This window comes from Accipiter gentilis, chromosome Z (genome assembly GCF_929443795.1).
Source record: "Accipiter gentilis chromosome Z, bAccGen1.1, whole genome shotgun sequence".
Lineage (NCBI taxonomy): Eukaryota > Metazoa > Chordata > Aves > Accipitriformes > Accipitridae > Astur > Astur gentilis.
This window is the reverse complement of record NC_064919.1, coordinates 31,641,002-31,666,153: the sequence shown is the minus strand read 5'-3', so window position 1 is coordinate 31,666,153 and position 25,152 is coordinate 31,641,002. Positions and strand designations below refer to the sequence as shown.

The following is a 25,152-nucleotide window of genomic DNA, read 5'->3' as shown; positions in this document are numbered from 1 at the left end:
GGTTACAAGGTGCATGCTACTCATGGATTTATAGAATGTCTCAAGTTTGGCTTGGTTATTTGTTTCAGATTAAAGGGATTTAGATTTTGAAAGTGGCTGTATTTGGGACAGCAAAAGAGCAGTATACTCAACTGGAAACAAAGGCAGAAAATCCATGGATTCGGGGGTGAGAAGATTGTCTGGCAAGGCAAACAGTCTTGGCCCTTTGCCTATCAGTTGACAAGTATGTTTTCTGAGCCTTACTTCCCCACACAGAAGCCTCCAGTCAAACAGTCAAACATCATCATTTCTTTTGCATGGAAAGGTACAGCAGGAAGCTGACTAGGGATCAGATATCTTTCTGCCAAAGGTCTCCCTGTTGCAAAAACACTGTGATATACTATGAAACATGTCCCTGCTATGGTACAAACTGCACAGTCTGTACACATAGGGCATGGTGAGCTTAGATGAACCCTGTTGCAAAAAAGACTCGTTTTATGTTGCTGGGAGCACTGCCTAATTTAGCAGAGCTCATATGAATTACAGCTTTGGCTGCTGCCTGGGTATAACCCGGTGCTGAGAATCTCACACAGGTTGGTGCTGCACCTCAGTTGTTTGCAGTACATACACACTGTCAGGTGCTGGCAAAGAATAGCAAAAGGAAATGGACAAAATCCTGGTGCAGAGGCAGCAGCTAAGCTTATGTCAGCTTTGCTTAGGTTCATCTGGTCAATAGTGGGGTTCTACAGGGCTCAGTTTTAGGGCCAGTGCTCTTTAATGTTTTTCTAAATGATCTGGAAACAGGAGTCAAACGTACATTAAATTCACTGATGATACTAAATAAGGAGGAGCTGTGGACTCCTTTGGGTGTAGAGCGACCTTACAGAGAGATCTGGATGGGCTAGAGAGCTGGGGAATCACTAATCCTATGAAATTTAACAAGAGCAAGTGCTAGATTCTCCACCTGGGAAGGGGTAATCCTGGTTATACCCTGCATATGTACAGGATGAGAAGCTGGAAAGCAGCCCCATGAAAAGAGATCTGGGGGTTTGGGTTGATGGCAAGTTGAATATGAGTCAAGAGTGTGCCCTGGCAGCCAAAAGGGCCCAGGGTGCATCAAGCACAGTGTAGCTATCTGGTCGAGGGAGGTGATTGTTGCACCCTACATTGTACTGGTGTAGCCCCACTTCGAGTGCTGTGTGCAGTTTTGGGCACCTCAATATAAGAAGGACAGCAGACTATTAGAGTGTCAAGAGGACAGTGACCAAGATGGTGAAAGATTTTGAGGGCAAGACTTAGGAGGAGTGGCAGAGGTCACTTGGGTTTGTTCAGCTCGGAGAAGAGAAGGCTGAGGGGTGCCCTCATCACAGTCTACAACTTCCTCAAGGGTGACAGCGGAGGGGGAATTGCTGATCTTGTCTCTCTGGTGACCAGCGATAGAACAGGAGGAAATGGAATGAAGCTGCATCAGGGGAAGTTCAGACTGGACACTGGAAAAGGTTCTTCACTGAGAAGGTGGTCAGTCACTTAACAGGCTCCCCAGGAAAGTGGTCATGGCACCAAGCCTGTCAGAGTTCAAGGAGCGTCTGGATGATGCTCTTAAGTCATATGGTTTAGTTTTAGGTAGTCCTGTGAGGAGCAGGGAGTTGGACTCAATGATCCTTATCGGTGCCTTCCAACTCGAGATATTCTATGATCTTTACCAGGAAGCTCTGCTCTACTCTCAGGGCCTTGCTGATACAGGCTTGGTATACTGCCAGTCATCAGTACTTCTAAGTTCCACTACCATCACTGGCAGACCAATACCTTAGCTTTGCAAGAGACTACTGGCAGCACTGTCCATTTTCAACAGTGTAATTAATAATTAACAGCTATTGTACGAAAGAGGCCAAACTAGTTGTTATCCAGGATTACAAATCCAAAAGACATGTATATAAATCTTTGCATAAGGATTCTCAAAGCACCTATACATCTTCAAGTATGTTTGAGCACCAAGAACATTGCTATTGATGAAGCTATTAAATGCCCTGTGTGAATGACAACCTTTAAAATAATTACATAATTAAATAATTACATCTGTCAACTTAATTTACATAATCTCACTAAAACCAAAACCAAACAACTCTTTTTTTTTTGTTTGTTTGGTTTTTGTTTCACCATCAGCTTCTTGTGTGACCCTGGCTAATCAAACTCCTTATAATTCAGCTTCATCCTTAATTCGGGATACCTTTTTTACCACTCTTAGAGCACTGAGAAGTGTAACACATCTTCAGCTCACACACAGTGCAAATACTATGTCTAAGGAGCACCTCCATCCCTGGATATTTTCTTTTGACTAAGTAACATCTTTAGAAAGCTGATCTTTTAGGCTTTGAGTTCTATGAATTACAGTGGTTTTACACTTTCAAAAATATGACATATTTCACAGAATTTTTTTACGATCTCTCAACATAGATTAAAAAAAGTCTGTCATGCACTACAATTAAGGTGGCAAAACTTCCCCATACAACACTAGCATCTGTTGCCAATGTCTAGAGTTGCACGATCATGCACAGAAATGTGCAGAGTAACAAAAGGAAACAATGCACCTCTTTCTAAAAGAAAGAACAGGACAAATTGTGTAAGTGTACATCATACATTTATTACCGAACAACTCTCTCAACTCCAAAATTGGGCACAGGGATTAAAAATAAAAATTCATTGCACTACCTAGTAAAGCATTACTAGTAACTCTCATAAAAAATGTACAAATTTTGTTAAAAATTTATCAAGCCTTCAAATGATTTGGTTACAGATACAATACATTTAAAACTACATGTTAAATGATACAATAGCGCATGATTTAAAGAAAACACTTGACAAAATATGATTCCAACAAAACCCATAAGCTTTCATAATCATTAGCAAATCTGAAACACAAGTAGCAAAATGAGGTAACAATGTACCAAAGAAAAAAACCACAGCTTTTGCAAAGGCCCAAAGATAACTCAGTCAAACATGTGTTTTTTACAATTAAAATTAGAAAGGTTGGTAAATCTCATCCCACGTATTACACAATGGATTAACAGCTGTGAAATCACATTCAAAAGCTGCACAAAATGGCATACAACAAAAGGCTTTTTTTGTAAAGTGAGCCACAAACTGAGACATTGGAATTATCTGTAGGCCTTCATATCCACTAAAATGTCAAATTAAATTGACAGTTTATGCAAAAACACAGCAGTGCCAATATGATAAAGCAAACATACTACAGGTTTGGTTTTGTTTTTTTTTTTGGAGAAGAAGGAGCCAGGTGATGGCAGAAAGGCAATCAACATAAAAAAAGTCTTGCTAAATTCAGGTGCTGCCAGGCACCATGGCAGGCTGTGAAATTACACACAAACGTGCATAACACATGGCAGTTAACAGCTGAACATGAATCCCCCTCTCTTGACAGCCACAACAGAGAAGACTTGGCTGTCGTTTGTCTGAGCTGATTCAGAACATATGCAAGTGTGCTGTTTATCCACAGTTAACCACAGGAAGCAAGTCCGCCTGTATTTGCAAGAGTCCCATGCAAACGAAAGAACCATTCCAGAAGAGATGAGCTGTAAGAGTGCAACAATTAATTTCAGGATTTTACCAACTTAGACCCTCCATCTCCTAGATCTCCCACTGCTTCAGAATTTTACTAGGGAGAAAGGGACATTACACATCAAGATTTCCCCAATTCTAGAAAGAGGACTACTTTCCCTTGGCTCCAGAAGGATGTATCTTGTTCATTGCATCTAGTTTAGAAGAAGTACCTTCTTTACATGCTTTGAACTGAATACTGAGCAGAGTAGTGTTAGTTATGTTCAAAACTGTACACACAGGATTTTTTCTTTTGCAGTTACATAAAAGAGCCTAAGGTTTGCAAGACGTGGCATATGCTTTTTCAACACATGATTTTATTTGTTAAAAAAATAAATTTTGTTACATGTAATTTAACCTGCTAGGTGTTATTGTGAGAAGCCTATTCTCTAACTACACTGGAAGAGAGAAGAAATTCTAGTATTTTGAAGTTGATGTACCAGCATTTTTAGTTATTTAGTGTTCTTAAGTATCAATAGGTATGGAAAGACTCACTGTTTTTGAGAACTACCTGCATAACTAAACAGAGGGAAGACCATCTGAAATAGGGCAAAATTGTGCTTTTATTTTATCTGCACCAAGAGCTGTGACTGATGTGTAGAATCTTCAGAGGGAAATCAACCTGGAGAACATCTAACGCTGTTTGAAATTATAACTGATACTAGAGCATAGCAGCATACAAAAGCATCAGAAATGATAAAGAATAAACTTAAAGCTGAGACTGGCAGCAACTTGCAGCAATATTGCTAACCGTGCCAACTGTGCTGCTGCAACCAAAGTAATGACACTGAATTTAGGAGAATAATTTTATTGCAAAAAGTGCATCCTTTGAATAACTATGGTATATGCAGACCTAAATGTTTTGCTAGAATGTATCAAAGATGTTAACAGTCTGAATGTTATAAATGAAGCTTTTTTTTTTTTGTAATAGCCCAAATAAAACATTATTCAGAGCACTTGAATAGAGGTTACCACTTCCTATTTCGCAGCACTGTTCTGGAAGGTGTTCCAATTTTCTCCTATAGTGGAGCTCTGCAAACTTGATTGCAAAACCCAAGGAAGTTTCTTCTTTGTATTACACTCATCATGAAATAAGGAAGGGCAAAAAGCAGCATCAGGGCAACTGAATTCTGCAGTTAGTGACCAAAACCCACCTTCTCTTGTGATAGAATGAAAAAAATCATAAGTTCTACTTCTCTGAGAAAATGCTAAAAATTTTATTTTATTCATGAAGTTGCAGGAATAAAATTGTAACCTTTTACAAGTTATTTTAATTGTATACAAACTCCCTTGTAAATAACAAGAATGTATGTGATTAAAGCCAATGTTTATAAGCTAAAAGATTATGTCCTTAGCAAGTACAATGGCCAAAAGTGAAGAGCTCTTGCACAACACCCTCAGTGTCCTTTCTACTTCCTTTCATGGAAGAAGCATATAACTGGCAAACCCAGCTAGAAAAATTTAAAAGCAGAACAGAAAAGCATTGATACTCATATTACCAACTGAAAGTGTTAATATTGCTAAATGATTTCTGTGATATTGCAACTTTACATTGATAAAATAACTTGTAAATCAGCCATTTAAAAATCCAGACTTTGTAACATATGCTAAAAACCCCAAAGTTACTCATGTATGAACAATCAATGCACTCTTTAGTGGTACACATTTAAAGCCTCCAATGAAGGGGAAGCATAACAGCTGTTTGAATAGTAGGTAGAAAGGTCTTTATACCTGTAAGTACATTGGGGAGGAAATACTAAATATCTGTAATTGCTGCACCCATCGCATTCAGTGTGCAACTGCAAACACAAGGAAAGGAACCAGTGTACAGTACTAGTACTGTTTAAATAACACACAAGATTATACATTGCAGCATAATTATTACTACACACATACGTTCTTGGTACATGCTGGTATATAGGTTCTCAAACACACATGCACAATCACTCAGTCACAAGCACACGTCACACATCCTCTCACAAGCAAACACACATTTACACCATTCATTCCCACTCACAGTATCTGAAGGCTCTATATAAGGTAGATTGCTATATTGTTTGGAGCTACCACTTTTTTTTTTTTCTTCTTTTTCTTTTATATAAAAGCACATGCTAAAAGATCACATCCACAGTAATCTCGCAGCAACACTCGGAATGATCACACAAAAACCAGGGAATGTTAGTGCACACACAAAATTAAGCTAAAAAAAAAAAAAAACCCACAAAAAATCTTTGGAGTCCAATCACACTGTTAGTATAACAATCCCGTAACTGTGAAGACTAGTTATAAGCTTTATAATTGATTAAGTCACACAGTGCAAAGTAAGGTCCATTGACCCTTTTGTGTAAAGGGTAGGCTGGAAGCCACATGGGTAAGTTCAATATAGTTCATATATACATGTGACCAGGAACACCCAAACCAGATTTGTGCTCTTAGACTGGTCATTCTGAATCACGATGCACTTCCGAAGCATCAGCTCTACAAATTGGGCAGGTACGATTTGCCTGTAAAACCAGAAACAAAACACGGTTTACTGTACTGAAAAATACACTGTTAAGGTAATGTGTATATGACACTGACACCTCTGAGTATTAAAAAGCAATTTAAGAGTACTTAAAATAAAAGAAGACAAAGTGTGCTTATGCCTTTTTTTTTTTAGTTTGTTTTGTTATGAGTGGTATGATAGGCTTGCCAATTCAAAATTGTGTTTACAAAAAAAAATTGTGCCTTTTATCTTTACAGATAAAGTGAAACAGCAAACTAGGCTTTATCTAAGTGATGGTGCTTTTATCAATGCAGACTCATGGTTATAGTATATTGCAATCAAATGGATGCAACTAAGAAGCTGTAGTGTATGCTGCAGAGAAACCCACCAAAACCAGACTAGCAACCTTGGGCTACAAATAAACATCTTATGTGAGGGTGTTATGTTGTCACAAGCTCTACTGACCAGGAATCACATCTCTTAATACTCTCTTTATTCTTTTATTCTCACAGAAACCCATCATGTAGACTTGGTCAAAGCTGAAAGCAGACCAGTGAAAGAGAAAGGGGGCAGGGGGTAGAGAGAAAGAGAGATGACCTGACAAAACAGGTATTCAAGTAACATACACAACCAGGTCTAAATTTAGCCCTTCAGTAAAGCACTCACTGAAAATACATCCTGTGACCCTTTTACTTTTATAGCTTCCATAAAAAGGTAAGACAGATGAGAAGTAACATTCCTTAAAGCTACTCGGAAAGTATTTCTGCCTTCTCATTCTCCTTTTCAGATAAAGGCTAATTTCATTGCAGTAAATGTTGAGAAAAAGCCCAAACCAAACATGTAACATCTATGCTAAAATATTTCCTTTGCAAAGGGTGGACTGGGGAGAACTCTTCCCTGCCCCAATTTCTGTATTTCATGGTTCCCAGAATTGCAGGACCAACCACTGTCAACTCCAAGTTTTTCTAAGGTAGCCAAATTTTTCAATGAAAATACAAGTGAGAGCATCAAGAAATGTGGCTCTGCAGGCCAGAGTCCAGAAATCATTGCCACAAATTTCAAATCCAAACAATAAATGCCAATGAAAGTAACACACTATTACTGAAAAACTTAATTTAGTAATGCAAGTTAACATGAGGGTATATGTTTTCTGTCAATTACTACTGTTATTACTGTTTTCTAGTTTTTATCACAGTTATTGCTTCATAGTTTTTGCAAAGCATAGATTGGAGAATCAGTTCAAAATTTATTTCTTGTTCTTTCACTAGCAGTTTTGAAATTACTTGAGGACAATGCCATTACTTGGTCACTACTTTGTATTTGCTTTATTCTAGATATAACTCAGCTAATATAATTTTTAAAATAAAAAGGCATGTTCTTCAAAATTCAATGGATTAATGAATCTGGAGGTATTTGCTTAGATAAATAATGAAGTATCTACCATTTCTAGCATGAAACAGAGCATTCGGTGGGAGTAGTTTCCTGATAGGAATTGCAGAAATAAATCCACTGTGCCAGGATAAAATGAATACTCATAGATACTGCAGCACTGCTTTTTAAGTTACTTTTCAAGATCCTGCATGAACATCTGTTTTAAATTTAGTTGCACTCTTGTGCCTTTCATGAAATTCATTCCCCATTCCTGGCTTTTAACATGACTCTCTGGTGCAAAAAGAGGAGTAAGATGGACATAATATTGTAATATTGACCTTCTAACTAGCCACCCTTTCAGGCAAACTTACTTTTTGTGTTGTGAGAGCAAGCTGCACAATGAACTAACTGATTTCTTTTTATATTTTATAGAGGTTTATAGCTAAAGTGAACTGCAAGTAGAATTACAAAACTGTAGGGCTACTAGAATCCTCTAAAAAGCACTGCACTACTTTGGTGTTAGTCCATCAAACCCAAGTTAAACTATAGTTACAGTTTGTCTTTTCTCATACAGTATTTCCTATCAGAACATTAAATATAAAGGCAAGTTGTCCTTGTTATCTGATTATAAACCCTCAGGGTGAAGACAGGTCATGTTTTCAAGCTGTCTTTTGGAATGATGACTAACTCTGACTTTACAAAACAAGAGATTTCTTGTGTATTCATATTTGACTAAAGGACTTAGGATATTAAGAAATAACCAAATACTGTGAAATATGACAGTTGACAATACTATGAAAGGCAAAAGGATAATCTCCCTCTTGCTAATTCTGTTTCCTCCCCTGTAGTACATCTTCTCTCACAAATCTTTAACTTTGCTTAACCAGGGAAGTATAAATTAAAGTGGATGTTTTGGGTTTGTGTGGCAGGGTTTTGGTAGCGGTGCGGGGGGCTGCAGGGGTGGCTCCTGCGAGAAGCTGCTAGAAGCTTCCCCAGCTCCAAGTCAGACCCATCTCTGGCCAAGGCCAAGCCCATCAGCGCTGGTCGTAGTATCTCTGGGATAATATATTCAAGAAGGGGAACCTGCAGCAGAGAGGGGAGTGGGACATGAAAGAAACCCCCCTGCAGACAGCAAGGTCAGTGAAGAAGGAGGGTGAGGAGGTGTGCCGGAAGAGGTGATGCCCCTGCAGCCTGTGGTGAGATGGCAGGCTGTCCCCTTGCAGCCCATGGAGGTGAATGGTGGAGCAGATGCCCACCTGCAGCCCGTGGAGGACCCCTTGCCTCCAAAGATGGCTGTGACTCCATGGGAAAACCCACATTGGAGCAGCCTGTGCCTGAAGGACTGCAGCCCACAGAAAGGACCCTGGAACGCTGGAGCGGTTTGTGAAGGACTGCAGCCCCTGGGAAGTACTTATGCTGGAGAAGTTCATGGAGGACTGGGAGGGACCCCATGCTGGAGCAGGGAAAGAGTGAGAAGTCCTCTCTCTGCGGAGGAAGGAGCAGCAGAGACAATGTCTGACAAACTGACCGCAACTGCCATTCCCCATCCCCCTGTGCTGCTGTGGGGAGGAGGCAGAAAAAATTGGGAGTGGAGTTGAGCCTGGGAAGGAGGGGGGGGAAGGTGTTTTAAGATTTGTTTTTATTTCTCACTATCGTACTCCAATTTGATTGGTAACAAATTAAATTGATTTTTTTCCCCCAAGTCGAGTCTGTGTTGCTCATGACCATAACTGGTGAGTGATCCCTCACTGTCCTTGTCTTGATCTATGATATTTTCTTTATATTTTTTTCCTCCCCATCCCACCAGCTGCGGGGAGGAGTGAGCAAGCAGTGTAGTGGTGATTTGTGGCCGGATGGGCTGAAACAATGACAGTGGGCAACCTAAGGCACTGTAAAAGAACATTTCCTCTCACTTGCTCACAATACCTAAAAAGGTGGTACTGTACATAGCATTATTGCAGCAGGGCAGATCAAACCTTCCATGCATAGACAAGCCACAGAACTTTCTCAGCTACCTTATTTTTGCTCCATCATCAGCAACAGGCAGTGGAATAAGGATTTTTCTTTTTCTAAAATAATCAGATTGGATCACTAACCTCTTATTTAAATCTTTCACTAATAACATGGTGAAACTTAAAAGAATCAATGTCACTCCATAGTTCTAGAAGTAGTTCTAGAAATGTTCCTAGATAGCAAATACTTTCTTCAAAGTGAGAAGATTAAATCACTAAAACATAAGGACAAACTGGTAACTCTTTGTTGTGGTTTAAGCCCAGCCAGCAACTAGGCAGCATGCAGTGACCCGCTCATTCCCCCAGCTCCCAGTGGGATAGGGAGGAGAAGTGGAAAAAGAGAAGTAAACCTCGTAGGTTGAGATAAGAATGATTTAATAACTGAAGTAAAATAAAATGTAATACTAACAATAATAAAACCCAATTATAATTGTAATGAAAAGGAATGTAATAAAATAAAACAAAACAAAACAAAACCCAAGCCCCCCACCCCAAAAAAAGACAAGTGATGAACAATGCAATTGCTCACCACCTGCTGACCAATGTCTGAACAGCGATCCCAGCTCCTGGCCTACTCTTCCCAGTTTATATACCAAGCACGATGTTCTATGCTATGGAATATCCCTTTGGCTAGTTTGGGTCAGCTGTCCTGGCTGTGCTCCCTCCCACCTTCTTGTGCACCTGCTTGCTGGCAGAGCATTGGAAACTAAAAAATCCTTAACTTGGGATAAGCGCTACTTAGCAGCAACTAAAACATCAGTGTGTTAGCAACATGATTCTCACACTATATGCAAAACATAGCACTGTACCAGCTACTAAGAAGAAAATTGACTCTTTCCCAGCTGAAACCAGGCCACTTTCTTTTTTTACCTTGTGGAAAAAATTTACAAGTACTGAAAGCTACGATTTTTACCTTTGCTTGCAGAATTTCTTAACACAATGTTGGCTAGATGATGTGAATTAAGTGGATGTGGACATAACTATGATATCAACATATAAAAGAAGTTGTCAAATACATAGAGGAATGGACAGAAGCAAAACTATAGCACAAAATATCTTCCAGTTATCCTTACTTCCAGATGTTTGCTGCCTAACTGTAACCAAGTTTAGACACAGGCTGTAACTAAAGTAGGCTGGTGTTACAGGTAATTTGTTACAGTTTGCAAAGCGAAATAATCTTTATTTCCATACACCATCTTTGTACCAGTGTAACTAAATCCACATGGTATAAATATATTGCCTTAGGAATCCTACACTACGATGACTTAACCTTGTCTAGCTCACTTTGCATCCAGCTCTGGAACACATGATGTCAGTACCAGCAGTTTTACGTGGGTATAACTGCACCCCCTTTAGGTTTAGACTGTGTATCTTTCACCTCATTCCCCCACCTAGCCGAAAATCTTATGCTCCTAAGAGTTCTTCTATGATAAGACAACCTTCGGAAAATACCACACTTGAAGCCCTGTCAGAAAATACATAGTTTCTAAGCTGGGACAGGAACAACAGAAAAAGCTGTTTCACCACTACTACAGTACATCCAAAATTACAAAAAATAAAGACTAAACTAAATCTGTTTTTTTCACTTTGCTGTTCTGAGTTTGACTGCCAGTTCACTACCAGTTGAAAGTACTAAATCTAACTGTAGAACTGCCACACTGAGTCCCAAAAAAGCTTAATTCAACATACTTGTCTGACTCTTGAGACCAATGTCAGGTAAGAAAGAGCTTAAGAACACAACAAGCATGCATGACACTTCCCTAACATGTTCTAACTTCCAGCAATCTGCAGATCAGGTGCTCTATGAATCAAGAGGTATATTTTTTTGCATTAGTAGCCTGGAAAGAACCATCTTTTTTAAAATCCATGTAATCAATTTAACCTATATAGAACTATAGCATCCACTGTCTCACAGGCTGTGTCAAACGATCTTAGTTCTTTTTTCATAAAAAGGAGTGAATACTACCCCTGGATACTCTGTCCACACCACAAATGACTTAGGAAGTTTCATGCAGTGGAAAGACTTGACAAATCTAGTGTGAACTCTCCTCAAGCAGAGTAGGGGGACATTGAAGAATACCACTTGAATATATATAATCTACTCTTAATTTGCAGTTACTGAATAAAACAGCATACATCTAGCATACATATATTGATAATATTATGTGGGGTGTCTGTGTGTATGTGGCTTTTTAATCCAACAATAAAACAACTAGTTGTTTACATTCCTCTTGCTGATCCTCATGTACGTGGATTCAGATACTGAAGGACATCAGTTCTACTGAAAGTTATGAGCATCGCTGTGGAAACGTTTACACTGGGCTTAGATTTTGCAGAAGCCTTAGACTACTGTGGGTATTGTAGCCCAAGAGCAATTTCTTATCCCAGTTTTTAAAATCCTTCTTATTATTCTTGACATTGTGTTAGCCAAAAGAATGCTGTCAATATTAACTTGATTTCTTCATTCTCTGCCCTGAATATTTTAGTGTATGCCTAAGATAGGCATTTTCTTGCTTTTATGAAGCCATAAAGGCAAGGGAGTTTAATTTCTTTTTCCAAAACAACAGACACCACCTGTAATTCTCTAGGGAGTGTATCCTGTATTCAGGATCATGGCAGTTTGTTCCAATGTTCTACACAACAGGCTACACTCAGATTGTATTAAAACTGAATAGAATAAAATACCAAAAATAGGTGAGGCAAGATGGGGATCAATACCGTTTTGGCAGAAGATCTGGCTAATGCAGCTTATAGAGATGTCTGTGTATCACCATCTACTTATTTGTATTTCCTGTTCTTCACACCTTCTGTACTATGTTCTCTGTCCTCTTACTGGGCTGCCCTGATTCTAGATACTTCCACCATCATCAGAGAAACTCTAATTCATACTTCCTGCATTATTAAGTTACATTTTGTTTTCAAGTCTTCTTTAATTTCACATTTTACTTGAATTCACAGCCATTGTTTTGTGCAAATAGAAAACACAGTAAGATCTGTCAATGGAAATAATTCTCTTCATATTCACTTTTCCTTGCACCAAAGAAACATCCTTCATCAATTACTAGAAAAATATTGTTAAGTGGACAGTGATTCCACTCTGTTGGGATTTCTAGTCTAAACATCAGAAACATGAAACAAGATAAAATGAAGAACAGCAAAATACCCTTTCCCCCTCCCCCCAAACTACATAACTAATTCCCTATAAGATAGGAAGGTTTCTTTTTTGTTTTTTTTTGTTTGTTTGGTTTTGTTTTTTTTTACCTTCAGCCATTTGTCGACACACTTGGCATGGAACTCGTGGTTACAGGGCAAGACTCTAAGTAGCTGCCTTGACTCAAAATCACACATGCACACCACACACCTAAAAAAGACAACAAAGTTCAAACGTATCTGCTATGTAAGAACAACAAATACATATGCCATACAAAACCTTACAGGTATGACTGCAACGTGGTAGCCCTTTTACTCCCTGGGTAGCTACAGTTATCTATATCTGTGGTTGAAGGTGTGTAGTGTGATAATGTAAACAGAAAATGACAAAAACAATTCTGTGCTTTCAAATCACAAAGCAACTGCTCCTGCTCACAGGAGTTCACAGACCCAACCAATACAAGAGAAGTTTAATCAAAATTAAAAACAATGGAGATCATGATCTATAAAGTTCACGCCCTACTGATACTGGTAAGTCACACTGAGGATCACTGAAACTGGAATCTCAGGGGAAAATCCATACACTGAAGTTCAAACATTAGACAGCATTTGGTACTAAGTCACTTTAACTACCTTCAGATCTATAGTGCCCTTTTTGGTTGTGCAGATCTTTCAAACACAGTAAGTTAATGGGTTTTAATAATAGGAAGATGCACTGTTAAACCACTGACAAGCTCTATCAGGAGCACTTGAAACTTCAACACTTGAAACTATTTTAACATAGGCTAAATTAAAACTTGACAATGTCACTTTAATATCTAGTATGCTGACTGAACAAAACCTAGAACACCTTTCTTTCATTTTAATTTTTTAAATGCTGAGGAACTAAACTGAAACATAGTGAAATGATGTGAGACTAGATAGAGGTTTTAAAGTAAGGATAAATAGTATTTGATCTGGAAAGCAACCCAAGAAAAAAAAGAAAATTAAACTGTTTACTGACATGACTGCTTTTAAAGCCCTTCTGGCCTAGCTGAGGCTGCAAATTAAAGAAATTAAAATATAGCCACATAATTTAGAATCATACAGTCATTTAGGTTGCAAAAGACCTTTAAGATCATCGAGTCCAACCATCAACCATGGCCACTAAACCATGTCCTGAAGTGCCTTGTCTACACGTTTTTTGAATACCTCCAGGGATGGCGACTCCACCACTTCCCTGGGCAGCCTGTTCCAATGCCTGACAACTCTTTCAGCAAAGAAATTTTTCCTAATATCCAATCTAAACCTCCCCTGATGCAACTTGAGGTCATTTCCTCTCGTCCTATCTCCAGCCATCTGACAGAAGAGACCAGCACCCACCTCACTACAACCTCCTTTCAGGTAGTTGTAGAGAGTGATAAGGTCTCCCCTCAGTCTCCTCTTCTCCCAGTTCCCTCAGCTGCTCTTCATAGTACTTGTTCTCTGGACCCTTTGCCAGCTTCATTGCTCTTCTCTGGACATGCTCCAGCACCTCAATGTCTTTCTTCTAGTGGGGGGCCCAAAACTGAACACACTATTCGAGATGCAGTCTCACCAATACCGAGTACAGAGGCAAAACACTTCCCTAGTCCTACTGGCCACACTATTTCTGATACCAGCCAGGATCCTTGGCCTTCTGGGCCACCTAGGCACACTGCTGGCTTATATTCAGCTGGCTGTCAACCAGTACCCCCAGGTCTTTTTCTGCTGGGCAGCTTTCCAGCCACTCTTCCCTAAGCCTGTAGTGCTGCATGGGGTTGTTGTAACCCAAGTGCAGGACTTGGCACTTGGCCTTGCTGAACTTCATACAATTGGCCTTGGCCCATCGATCCAGCCTGTCCAGACCCTCTTGTAAAGCCTTCCTATCCTCAGGCAGATCAAGCCTCCCTCCCAACTTGGTGTCATCTGCAAACTTACTGAGGGTGCATTCAATCCCCTCGTCCAGATTATTAGCAAGGATATTAAACAGAACTGTCCCCAATACTAAGCCCTGGGGAACACCACTTTAATTATGGACCTTTGAAAGAGACCAATGTACTTACAATGTCTGTTCTGACTGGTGGTTGTTTGGATTGAACCTGTAGGATGGAAGCTGTTCAATGTCTGCCTTTGTCAACCCTCGTGGTTTGGCTTCTCCCAGGCGTTCTGCCAAATTCAGCAGTGCCTGCAAAACATGGAAACTGGACATTTAAAAATGCACTGCTCAGAGAGGCTCTGGTTCCACTAGAGGTCAGGCTGACATTACATCTCACTGCCCCAGCTGGTAGCACAAAACACCCTTCTATAGAGAAAAGTTTAGAACCTTAGTTCTTCCCTACAACACAAGACCCATAGAAAATCTGTCAGAATTCAATCACCTTTCTAATCATGTAAGATGTTCTCTTTGCAATTTCAAAACCTCCAGGACCCAACTTCCAATTAGTCCTGTGGCTGCATGCACAGCTTGGTAAGTATTTTGCTTCTGAAGGATCCCCTCACCCCACTATGAAATTAATAGTGCTGGTAACCAGAAAAAAATGTTAACAAGTTTGCTTCCTAAGAATATGTGAGTCTGGTCTTGTGAGAAATCAAGAATTTAATGGGACATGCTCTGATTACCACTCCATGTCTTGGGCTAGCTGAATTGAAATATGGACATTTTATCCTCAATCTGGAAAACAAATACATACCATCAAACTTTAAGCACTTTTTTTGCTAAATTTTCTTTTCTTTTTCCATAAGCCAAGCACTGCAACTAAAAGCCTCTCATGTAAATAAGTGGCACTCTGTCATGTATGTAACTTGCGCTCCTTCACATGGGCCTAGGAAAAATATCACTATGAACATGATGGAGAATGAAGGCACAGAAAAGTTAAAAGACTTGGTGAAGACTGCAAACAATACTGGTCACGAATAGATTTCTAATACTGTCAAACCTAGGGCCCAAATTCTCAGAAATAAGATGATGCTTCTTCTGAACTAGCACAGAAGTTATTACAGAAGTACTCATTGTTAAACTGAAAATGTGTAACTACACAGAGCTCTTAAGGCAAAGAGATGCAAAAGTGAGGGCTGATGATGACCGTTTGGAAAGAAATCGAATGGAATCCAATAGCCTCAGAAACAGCAAAGACACAACAGCTAGGACTGCCCCATAATTATCTAAGACATTAAAGAGGGTTCTACATCTATAGATGTGAATTACTGTACCCTCCTGAGGACCAAGAAGAAAAGGCAGTAAGACAGTTTTATAAACATTACATTTAGATTAATTAATCCTATGCTATTAACACCATTCTGTGAAGTTAAGCATATAAACCCAGTAATTTACCCTGTTCTTTTGAAAGTGCTTCATTTCTGTTTGATATTTAAAATCAATTAAAATTCAAAAGGAGAAGAGTAGCATGTAGAACATAAAAGCTGACCAATTTAATGATTACTAGCCTGGAAGGGTGGATTCGGGGAAAAAGCAATAGACAAAAAATAAAGCTAAGCACTTCTAATATCCAGTATTGCAAAAAAATCTGAAAGGATGGTTTCTGGATTCTGTCTTCACAGTCATTAAATTTATTCAAAAGGCAAAAGCAAGATTAAAAGCAAAATGTAGTAAAATTTTACGTTGCTTGAGGTAACATCTGTTCTTTAAAGATAGTTGTAGTTTGCATACCAACCTCATAGTTTTCTACCTCTCCGTCTTCCACATCCAACTCAAAGCTGAAAGCTGGTCCAACTGCAGGTGGCACTGGCAGCATTGATCTACCATGAGAGCAAACAATGATCAGCATCTTGCTGAAGAAAAGCACAGAAACATCTGGCAGAGGTAAAGTTACCTTATTGATCTCTCTGAAATCAGCAAGTTCTCAGAACTGGTAAAAATGTTAAGTTTGAAGTCAAGAATGAACATTTGAAGTGAAATAGTCAAAGGAAAAAGGTAATTCTGCCACTTTTTGATACAGGGAGTGTTGCCTTTTTAATTGCATGCATGTCTCAACTGATACTTCCAACCAGGCTCAGCATTATTATAAAAACTAATCTCTTTATTATCACAGATTATGGAGAGCTAAAACTGACATTGAATTGATATTCTGTTTTCAAATATGTTTTATTTCTTTAAGTGGATAAATTATCAACAAACAAAAGGAACCCTAAGTTCACTTAGGTCTCCAATACAAAAGCCGTGAAACTTTTGTAAGCCTATAGTACACAATGAAGATAAATAGGATATGCTACTGGACCAACTTCCATACTGAAGGCAAACACAAATTCACTTTGTCACATACTGTGATGTTGGTTAAAGCCGAATCTCTTCAGGGAGGCAAGAGAGATGTTTTTCTGTTTTTATATTCAACAAGTGTTTTTATCACCCCAAGACAGCACTATGGGTCAAAACTTAATGCACAGACATAGAAATCACAAATTCACAGCACTAAAATATACTAAAATCCCAGTCAAGTCATCAGAAATTACTGTGCCACACTGTGTCCTCAATGGACAGGCAAGAAGCTATGACATTACTCTAAGACTGTAAGATGCAAAGCTGAACAACTTCACTAGATCGTATTTCTGGTGCCATTTTCATGCCACGTTTGAAATTGCACAGCAAGAAAGTACAGATCTGGTGCCAATGTGTGATTATTTCCTTGTCAATGTCACCTTTGCCACCAGAAAATAATCTTTGTTTTCCACACATTTCATATTTATTTCAAAAGAGAACACAGAAGAGTAATAAATCTCGTGTCATGTACCCAAACTCTGCCACAGAGAGTCTACCATCACAGACTGCAGAGAATTTCTAAATGTTAATTGTCCCACATCTTTTCCAGAAACAGCTAATCAGAGGCAGAACAGAAATTGAATAGCTGTAACAGATTAGCAGTTCAGCCAATAAAGAGTAACACATCACAGAAAGCTCCCATCCTTGTGTTTTGTAATTAAGAACCAAACCAAATGAATTTATTCCATAAGTGAAGACTCCTAGGACTTTATCCTACAGCATGACCATGCCTCTTCAAGAGTATCCAAGAATCAAGTTTTAAAATTTGTTGGAGATTTTACAAAGAGTTCTACTGTGCCTCAAAAAAATCTACAAAACTCCATTGGACAAAATTGCTCACTTATACTTTTCCTTGCTCAAGGGTGTATGTTATTCAAAATAGGCTGAAAACTTTACATAGAAATGGAAGTTTGCCTCTTCTCTGGGACAGCTGAACTATGTCTGTTCTCTGGTAGAGTCCAACCATAAAAAGTGCCGAGACTCTTGTTGAAAGTCATGTGACTTCCCAATAGCCTACATGGAAGCAAATGTACTTTGAACTTACAGCACATAAGGTAATAGGCTGGGATGGTAAGGGTGTGGTGGTATTGGCTGCTGTGATCGGTATCTGCTGCGCCCTGTGAGTCTTCGAGGCATAAAAGGTGGGTAAGGCTGCAAAAAAGAAGAAAATAAGCTTCAACTGGAACTTGTGGAACTGGAACTTGTGTCCAGTTCTGGGCTCCCCAGCACAAGAGAAACATGGACACACTGGAGAGATTCCAACGAAGGGCCGCTAAGATGGGATTGGAGCATCTCATGTATGAGGAAAAGCTGAGAGAGCTGAGGCTGTTCAGCCTGGAGAAGAGAAGGCTCAGGGGGGTCTTATCAATGTACATAAACATCTGAAGGGAGGGTGCAAAGAAGACGGAGCCAGGCTCTTTTCAGTGGTGCCCAGTGACAGGACCAGAGGCAGTGGGCACAAACTGAAACACAGGAGGCTCCGTCTGAACATCAGGAAACACTTCTTTACTGTGAGGGTGACTGAGCACTGGAACAGGTTGCCCAGAGAGGTGGTGGAGTCTCCCTCCTTAGAGACATTCAAAAGCTGCCTGGACATGGTCCTGGGCAACCGGCTTTAGGTGGCCCTGTTTGAGCACGGGGGGTTGGACCAGATGACCTCCCTTCCAACCTCATCCAGTCTGTGAGTCTGTGATTCAACATTTTGGTTTTTTAATCACGAAATAAAATCTGAATATTGAAATCCACTTTCAATAAAGCATTATTAAAAAAATCCAGCCTCTGCTCAAATCCAAAAGTACCTCAGCCTCAATTTGAAATGATTCCCAGTGATAAAACACAATCATACCATTCCATGTGAAAAAGTAGTAACACACAACAGAAATCATTGCAAGCTCTTGTGTGCTTAGTCTATGTGCAGGCTGGCTTGGGAAACAGGATTTGAACTGCTGACCCTCTTGTAAATATAAAAGCTCAGGCTTTAGGCCCAGTGGTTGAGTAAAGAAGCCTTAAAAAAAAAAAAAAAAAAAGTCTTTAAAAGAAGATTTTTAAAAAATGTCTTTTTAAAAAAAACACTTTTAAGCAGTGGTGTCTATTTATGTTTATGTTAAAGAAGGGTTGAAGTCTTTCAAATGTACATGGAGACTTTAATCAGTACAATTTCTGCAGCTGAACAACACCTAAAGGACAGTCAAGCCTAAAGCTTCAATCTGTTCTTTCCATGGATAAATCGGGGCTTTTTTGTCATACTTTTTTTCATTTGTATGCTAAGCTCTTTACTTGTATAATTAAATTTTCATTATAATTTTTCAAAATTCCATGCATTATCTACTAAAATGGAGACATATGTGGTAAAAATTTCCACTTAAATGCAAACTGTATTTTTCTAGAAAATTTTATGAAGATTTAGGATTGCTTTATAAAAGACCATACTCATCAGCAATATACAACCCAGAACTGAAGCATCAGAGAGGACAAATGGTATGTAATCTGCAAAAAGATGGTATTTTGTTCCTTATCTACTTTAAAGACTGAACTTGGAAATCAAGAAAGCCTCACTCCAACTAAAATGTTTGTGATTGTAATTCATCTAACAAGCATAGTGAGTAAAATACAAGCAGTTTATGGAAGTTTTTAAGTGTCTTTGTCTCCAGAGTGACTCATAGTGCCTGAAAACTTAATTGAAAATCTGTACACCTTTAGTTTAACAAGCTGAATATTTTTTTTAAATGGTGGAGACTTTTTTTTAAATGGTGGTGAACCTTTATAAAAACTGCAGCAAGCATTTAACTAGGTTATGTGATTTCAAGAAGACTAATTAAAGAGAAGTTATCTGTATATTCTGTAGTCACAGGCCCTAAAAAATAATTCTCATTTAAAATTTTGAATAACAATATGCCTCTAAAACTTTTTGTCAACTTGATGCACAGGTCAAACATCAAAAAAATTCAGAGCCTATACTTCACTTCTAGTTATTTCTTCAAGCATTACACAGACAGGAAAGGTTTTTTAAAAAAACAACAATGCACACAGAACAACCACAGCAACAAAAAGCATCTCAGGATGCAATATAATTGCAGATTGAAGTGCACCACAAAGATCCTAGAGGTAGCACAGGTACTGGACACACCACAGAAACACAAAATTCAGCACAGACATTATCCTGCAGCAGGTTTTAGGTTTTTTTGTGCTGCTGCAGTTGAACTGCCTGTAGATCCCCATAAAGTTGGCTTAAGCAGGCTTGGCTGTCTTTATAACATGGTGCAGTCAAAATTATGGAAGCACTCTATACAACTGCTTGCCTGCGAATTGTGAACACTCTGGAGAAGAACTATTTTTAAAGCATTCTAGCTTTCCTGACTTGTGGAAATATAACATACGATGAAGAATTAGCTAAAAGTGACAGCAGCTTTTCTGAACTGTACTAATTAATATCTGCAGTAGAAGTCCTGGACTGTGTGGTAACATGAAATGTTTTCTAAGTAACTGTTACAACACTCTGCAAATAATGTTACCAGAAATAATTCGCTGGTATCATTAAGTTACCCTTAACTTGATTAAAACAAGCTTAAAGAAAATACCACAGTATGCAGCTATAGCCAATAATGGAATAAAACTGCAAGAAGTGCCACTTTTCAACAAAATGTACTATAGAATGAAGATCAAGAATGTTAATGTATTATGAATGAGAATGTGGCACAGAAAACAATACTTACTACACCAAATGACACCTCCTGGTGTAAAGGATCGTGGGTTAAGAATTGGAGAGGAGCTGAGGGAGGCAATGTTGGTGGATGGGCTGGGGGAGGGTATGTAAAACCTCCTATAGGAAGATGTTCTCCAAGCAGTTCTACTTCATTTTCTATCCTTTGAAGTGGCTAAAAGAAAAAAAAAAAAAAAAAGAAAAAAAGAAAAACAAAAAAAAGGAAAAAAAAAAAGGCTTTGTTGCAATAATAGAGATGTCATTTTTCCCCAATAAAGAACTCCAATCCCAGCTGTATGTTCTGAGCTGCTGTGGTCAATTTTATAGGGTAAAAAAAACAAACAAAAAACAACCAACCAAAAACCAAAAACCAAAAAACCAAAAAATTACAGCTATAATTGTACCCAGTTTCACATAGTAACTCTGAACAATTCCTGTGTCATTAACACTACCAAAAAGCAAAGACAACACTACACATTTGATATAAATTCACCTTTTCCAGCTAGCCATGCTTATAGACCAGGAATTTATGCGATCTAGCAAATATAGAAGTGGCTGTAATTTCCTGTGTCTTGCATTTTTCAGGACAAATATTTGCTCTCCTTCTTGCCAGGCTGCTCTCACTGTACAACTATGCGAGAGAAAAAAATAAACAACCATAGACAAGAACTGAAATTGTGCCAGAAAATCTGCAAAGTGGAGAGGAAACATAGCGAATCCAGTGGATTAAACTGCTAATGATATTCAGTAATCAAGCAGATGCTTTCCTAGGTGGGTCATGCATGCGGTCCTACCACGAACACACAGTCCAGAGGTTTCAGAAGTGTGAGATTCCAGTTCAGGATTGTAATCTAGTCAACTGTATGTAGTACATCAGTCAGGCCCAAAAGTACTCAGGAAATAATCAGGAACTGTCATTGTTTCATTAGTACACCTTTCTGCTCTTGACACTGAATTCCACCATTTCAAGAAATTCAGCTAAGAAAGCCACCTTGTGGAACCAAAGGAATATTCTGTTTCCCTGTTATGCAGAGCAAACTTTAAACACAAGGTATTCTTAAAACACTAAGATACAAGCTCTTTGCCAGAGCTGAAAGTTGACAGGCAAGCCTAGTCAATAACCTAACTAAGCAACCCAAGCTATAAAACCCGAGCCCATACATTTTCTAAAGGAAAATCTTATAAAGATTACCACTAAAAAACATATTTTCCCAGTTATTCTCCCATCATCATAACAAAGTGATTACAACCTTATCCACACCTGACACATGGCATGGAGAAGTCTCAGCAGTGTTTGTAAGTAACAATGAAGCTGTTTTCTATTTCTACATTAGTGAAATACTGGCACCTTCTAGTCAGAGGAGCAAACTAACGGACACGAGTATACAGCTAACTCCCCAGTAAGAGCTGTAGGCCAGAACTGAAAATGTAATTTCCCCCCAAATCCAAAATGTGGTTACATTTTCCCATGTTTGCATAGTCCCTATCACCAAGGCAAGTCTGCTTAAGCAGAAGGCATCAGTAACTTTCGTAAGTGGGGAGAGAAAAAAACAAACAAAAAACCCCCAAAACCAATGGAGAAAGGGCAACTGTAGGCTCCTGAATGTGTCTGGACGACCTAATGTGATTATGTTCTAGGAAAAGCACTAGTCATTTAAAAATTAACTGAGAAGTAATACAACAGAAGCATGTAACGAAAGTAACACTCTGTGCTTTCTTCTCTCTCTGCTAAGCTTTTCTCTCAGACCACTACTGCACTACACAACCTCCTCTGGATTCTCTTCTGCTTCCTGGGAAAGAAATACCTGAAGGAATAGTTGGTGAAGCAAATATACATCTTTTTCACAGAAGTAAAGCCCTATGGAGAAACAGCACAGACAACAACTGACAAAATCTGAAGAGAAACATGGTGAACTTTAAAATTATTTTTTCATCTTCACACTAAGTGGTTACAGACTTGCTAAGGAAACATAAGTGCAAAACTTTCTACTTTAAACAAAATCATTCTGTTTCCTCAGTCAGCTATCAGCACTATTTGCCCATCCAGCCCCACCAATTCTAGGGAGAGTGGGGTAAGAAGCATTACTTACCGACCGTGACTGCTGTGCTTGGAAAGGAACGAATTGTCCTGGAGGAGGCAAGTGAGGAGGGTGGTGTGGAGAGATATGAGGAGGATGCAAAAGGAATGGGTCACTAGATATGAGGGGTGGAAATGCTGCATATGGTACAGGTAGGTGCTGGACTGAGCACGCCTGAAGCATCTGAAATAGAATGAAAACAACGTAGTTTTGTATCTAGCACAAACATTCCCTATTGAACATTCTATATTTATTAGAGAAAGATATCATTAAAACAAAGCAGTTCTTTTGCCTCCTGGGAAAAGCCTCCAAAACACACACAAATAGCAACTCAATCAAATACACAAGGAACAGGGATTAGTACAGAACAAGCTCTGGAAGTCTTCTCATGAGGTCAGTGGCAGTTAGGGTTTTCAGTACTCCAGGATTAGACAGACTCCTAAGTGATGAGCAGATATTGTTATCCTAGTTAATTTTATTCTTCCCACATATTACCTTCAAAACAACTTGCCAAAGCAATGGCCTTGCAAAAATTTTAAGCTCTAAATATTGCTGAGGGACTCCCAGCTGTCAGACTGTGCATTAAAACCTCTGTTGTCCCACATACTAAGAATAATTCATAAGCTCGGCTCAGTTCTGCACTTTGAGGGGAGCCCCATGCTCTAAAGGCGGCTCCCTAAGTGACAGATACTGTGGGAAATAGCCCCTTTTCTCTCTTCTTTGAAATTCCTCATAGAAAAGCAACTTTAGGCACTAGAGTTTGAACACTGAAGTGATGAAGGTACTGTGGGGAATGTGCTTTGTGGAAGTGTTCAGTTTTACTTCTGACTTTAGATATGGAGGAGCAAGAAAATCTGCATTCTCTTTTTCTTGCTCTTTGATCCATCATCAGAATGTCAGGCATTTCTGTTACATTTTTGACAATTAAAAGAGCAATTAATAAGGTACTTGTTATCAAATCTTACGAAGAAAGAGGACCCAGTTCTGATCTTTTTTTTTTTCTTTTTAGTCATGTCGCACAACATATTACGCATTCTGACTATAATGGCATAAAATGGTAAAGAGATCTAGTTTAAACTCAGATTACATTAGCGGAGGTGGAACTATTGCCTCAATTCACTGTGATCATGACCAAACATAAATTTTTACATGCATGGAAGCAGTAGCAGATTAATTTGATCTGACTACTGTTTTTTCTTAAATGCTGACTATTCTTCACCCTCAGCTACTGCATCATTCTTCTAAAAAAGAAATACAATAGGCAAGTGTTTTTATTGTTAAAAATATTTTTTAAATTGTATTTTACTGAATTGAAAACTGTTCTCTGAAGTAGTTGAAGATAAATATGCAGTTCTTTAAAACAGGAGGTACTTTGGGGAACATGTTAAAATAGGTTTCATCCCATGATTCTGTATGGTAAAGATTACCATAGCTTCAATATATGTTTGGAATGATCTGGACTATGTCCATGGCACTTTTTAAGTTAGAGCAAATGAGGCTGCATTATCTTTTAAGTGGAAAGAAATGAAAATTACCTGTTTATTCATTCAGGCTTTTGGAAAACTTCTGCTGTTTGAACATATGCTTTCAAGAAGTTTTAAAACTGATGAAGGTATTTCATAAATGACAATTGTTTATTTTATAGTTGCATATGCAGTGAGAGAGATAAATACTGTGAAAGTAACAAAAGGATACTGGGAAGTTCGCAGATGAAGCTGTGAAGCAAGCTGACATGCTGGAGGGCAAGGCTATCTTTCAGATGTATTTTTATTGGCTGGAGAAACTGGCTGACAGGAACTGTAAGTTCAACAAAAGCAAATATGAAGTCTGGCACTTGGAGAGAATAACCCCACGGAGCAGGACATTTTGAGACTGACTGGTTGGTGAGCGGATTTGCAGAAAAAAAAAGTTGGGTTCTGGTGGAGACATCAAAGAGAGTACACAAGAGCTACAGTGCACTCCTGCAGTCAAAAAGGCCTACTGCACACTCAGCTGCATTACTAAGAAGGTAACTAGTGTGTCCAGTGAAGTGATTCCGCCCCTCTATTTGGAACTCGTGAAACTGTATCTCAAGTCCTGTGTCCAGTTTTGGCCTCCCCAGTGCCAAAGAAAGAGCTGACATACTGAAATGAGTCCACTGAATGACAACATGATGACCAGGAGCTTGGAGCACAAATAAGTGAAGACCTTACCACTGTCTTCAGCTACTTCATGAGAGTGGACAGGCAGAACCTGACTCTTCCTCAAGGGGCAAAGTGAAAAGACAAGGACCAATGGGACCAAGTTGCAGCAAGGAAAATTCAATCAGATATACAGAAGAAATTCTTCACAAGGATAGTCAAACACTGGAGTGGAGGCTTAGAGGGTTGTGAAATCTCCATCCTTGGAGACATGTACTGCTTGTAGCAGGTGACCACAGGATGACCTCCAGAGCCCACTGCAAACTTAAATTATTCCTCAATTCTGTGACATAATAAAAGAAAGCATAAAGA

The 25,152-nt window shown here is 38.9% G+C and overlaps 1 protein-coding gene across 10 annotated transcripts in view; it reads right to left on the bottom strand.

Annotated features, from left to right (window-relative positions):
* Window positions 1–3,262: 3,262 nt before the first annotated feature.
* The window catches only part of RNF38 (ring finger protein 38), a 129,458-nt gene continuing 107,568 nt past the window's right edge, over window positions 3,263–25,152 (bottom strand). For 9 of the 10 annotated variants that reach the window (XM_049796327.1, XM_049796328.1, XM_049796332.1 and 6 more), the window contains 7 exons: window positions 22,673–22,843; window positions 20,596–20,757; window positions 17,928–18,034; window positions 16,281–16,365; window positions 14,673–14,794; window positions 12,721–12,820; window positions 3,263–6,095 (listed from right to left, as the gene is read on the bottom strand). In XM_049796327.1, the coding sequence (XP_049652284.1) occupies window positions 6,033–6,095; window positions 12,721–12,820; window positions 14,673–14,794; window positions 16,281–16,365; window positions 17,928–18,034; window positions 20,596–20,757; window positions 22,673–22,843 (810 nt within the window). In that variant the 3' untranslated portion in view covers window positions 3,263–6,032. The remainder of the gene's footprint in view (window positions 6,096–12,720; window positions 12,821–14,672; window positions 14,795–16,280; window positions 16,366–17,927; window positions 18,035–20,595; window positions 20,758–22,672; window positions 22,844–25,152) is intronic. The other variant, XR_007505160.1, reaches the window with a different exon arrangement.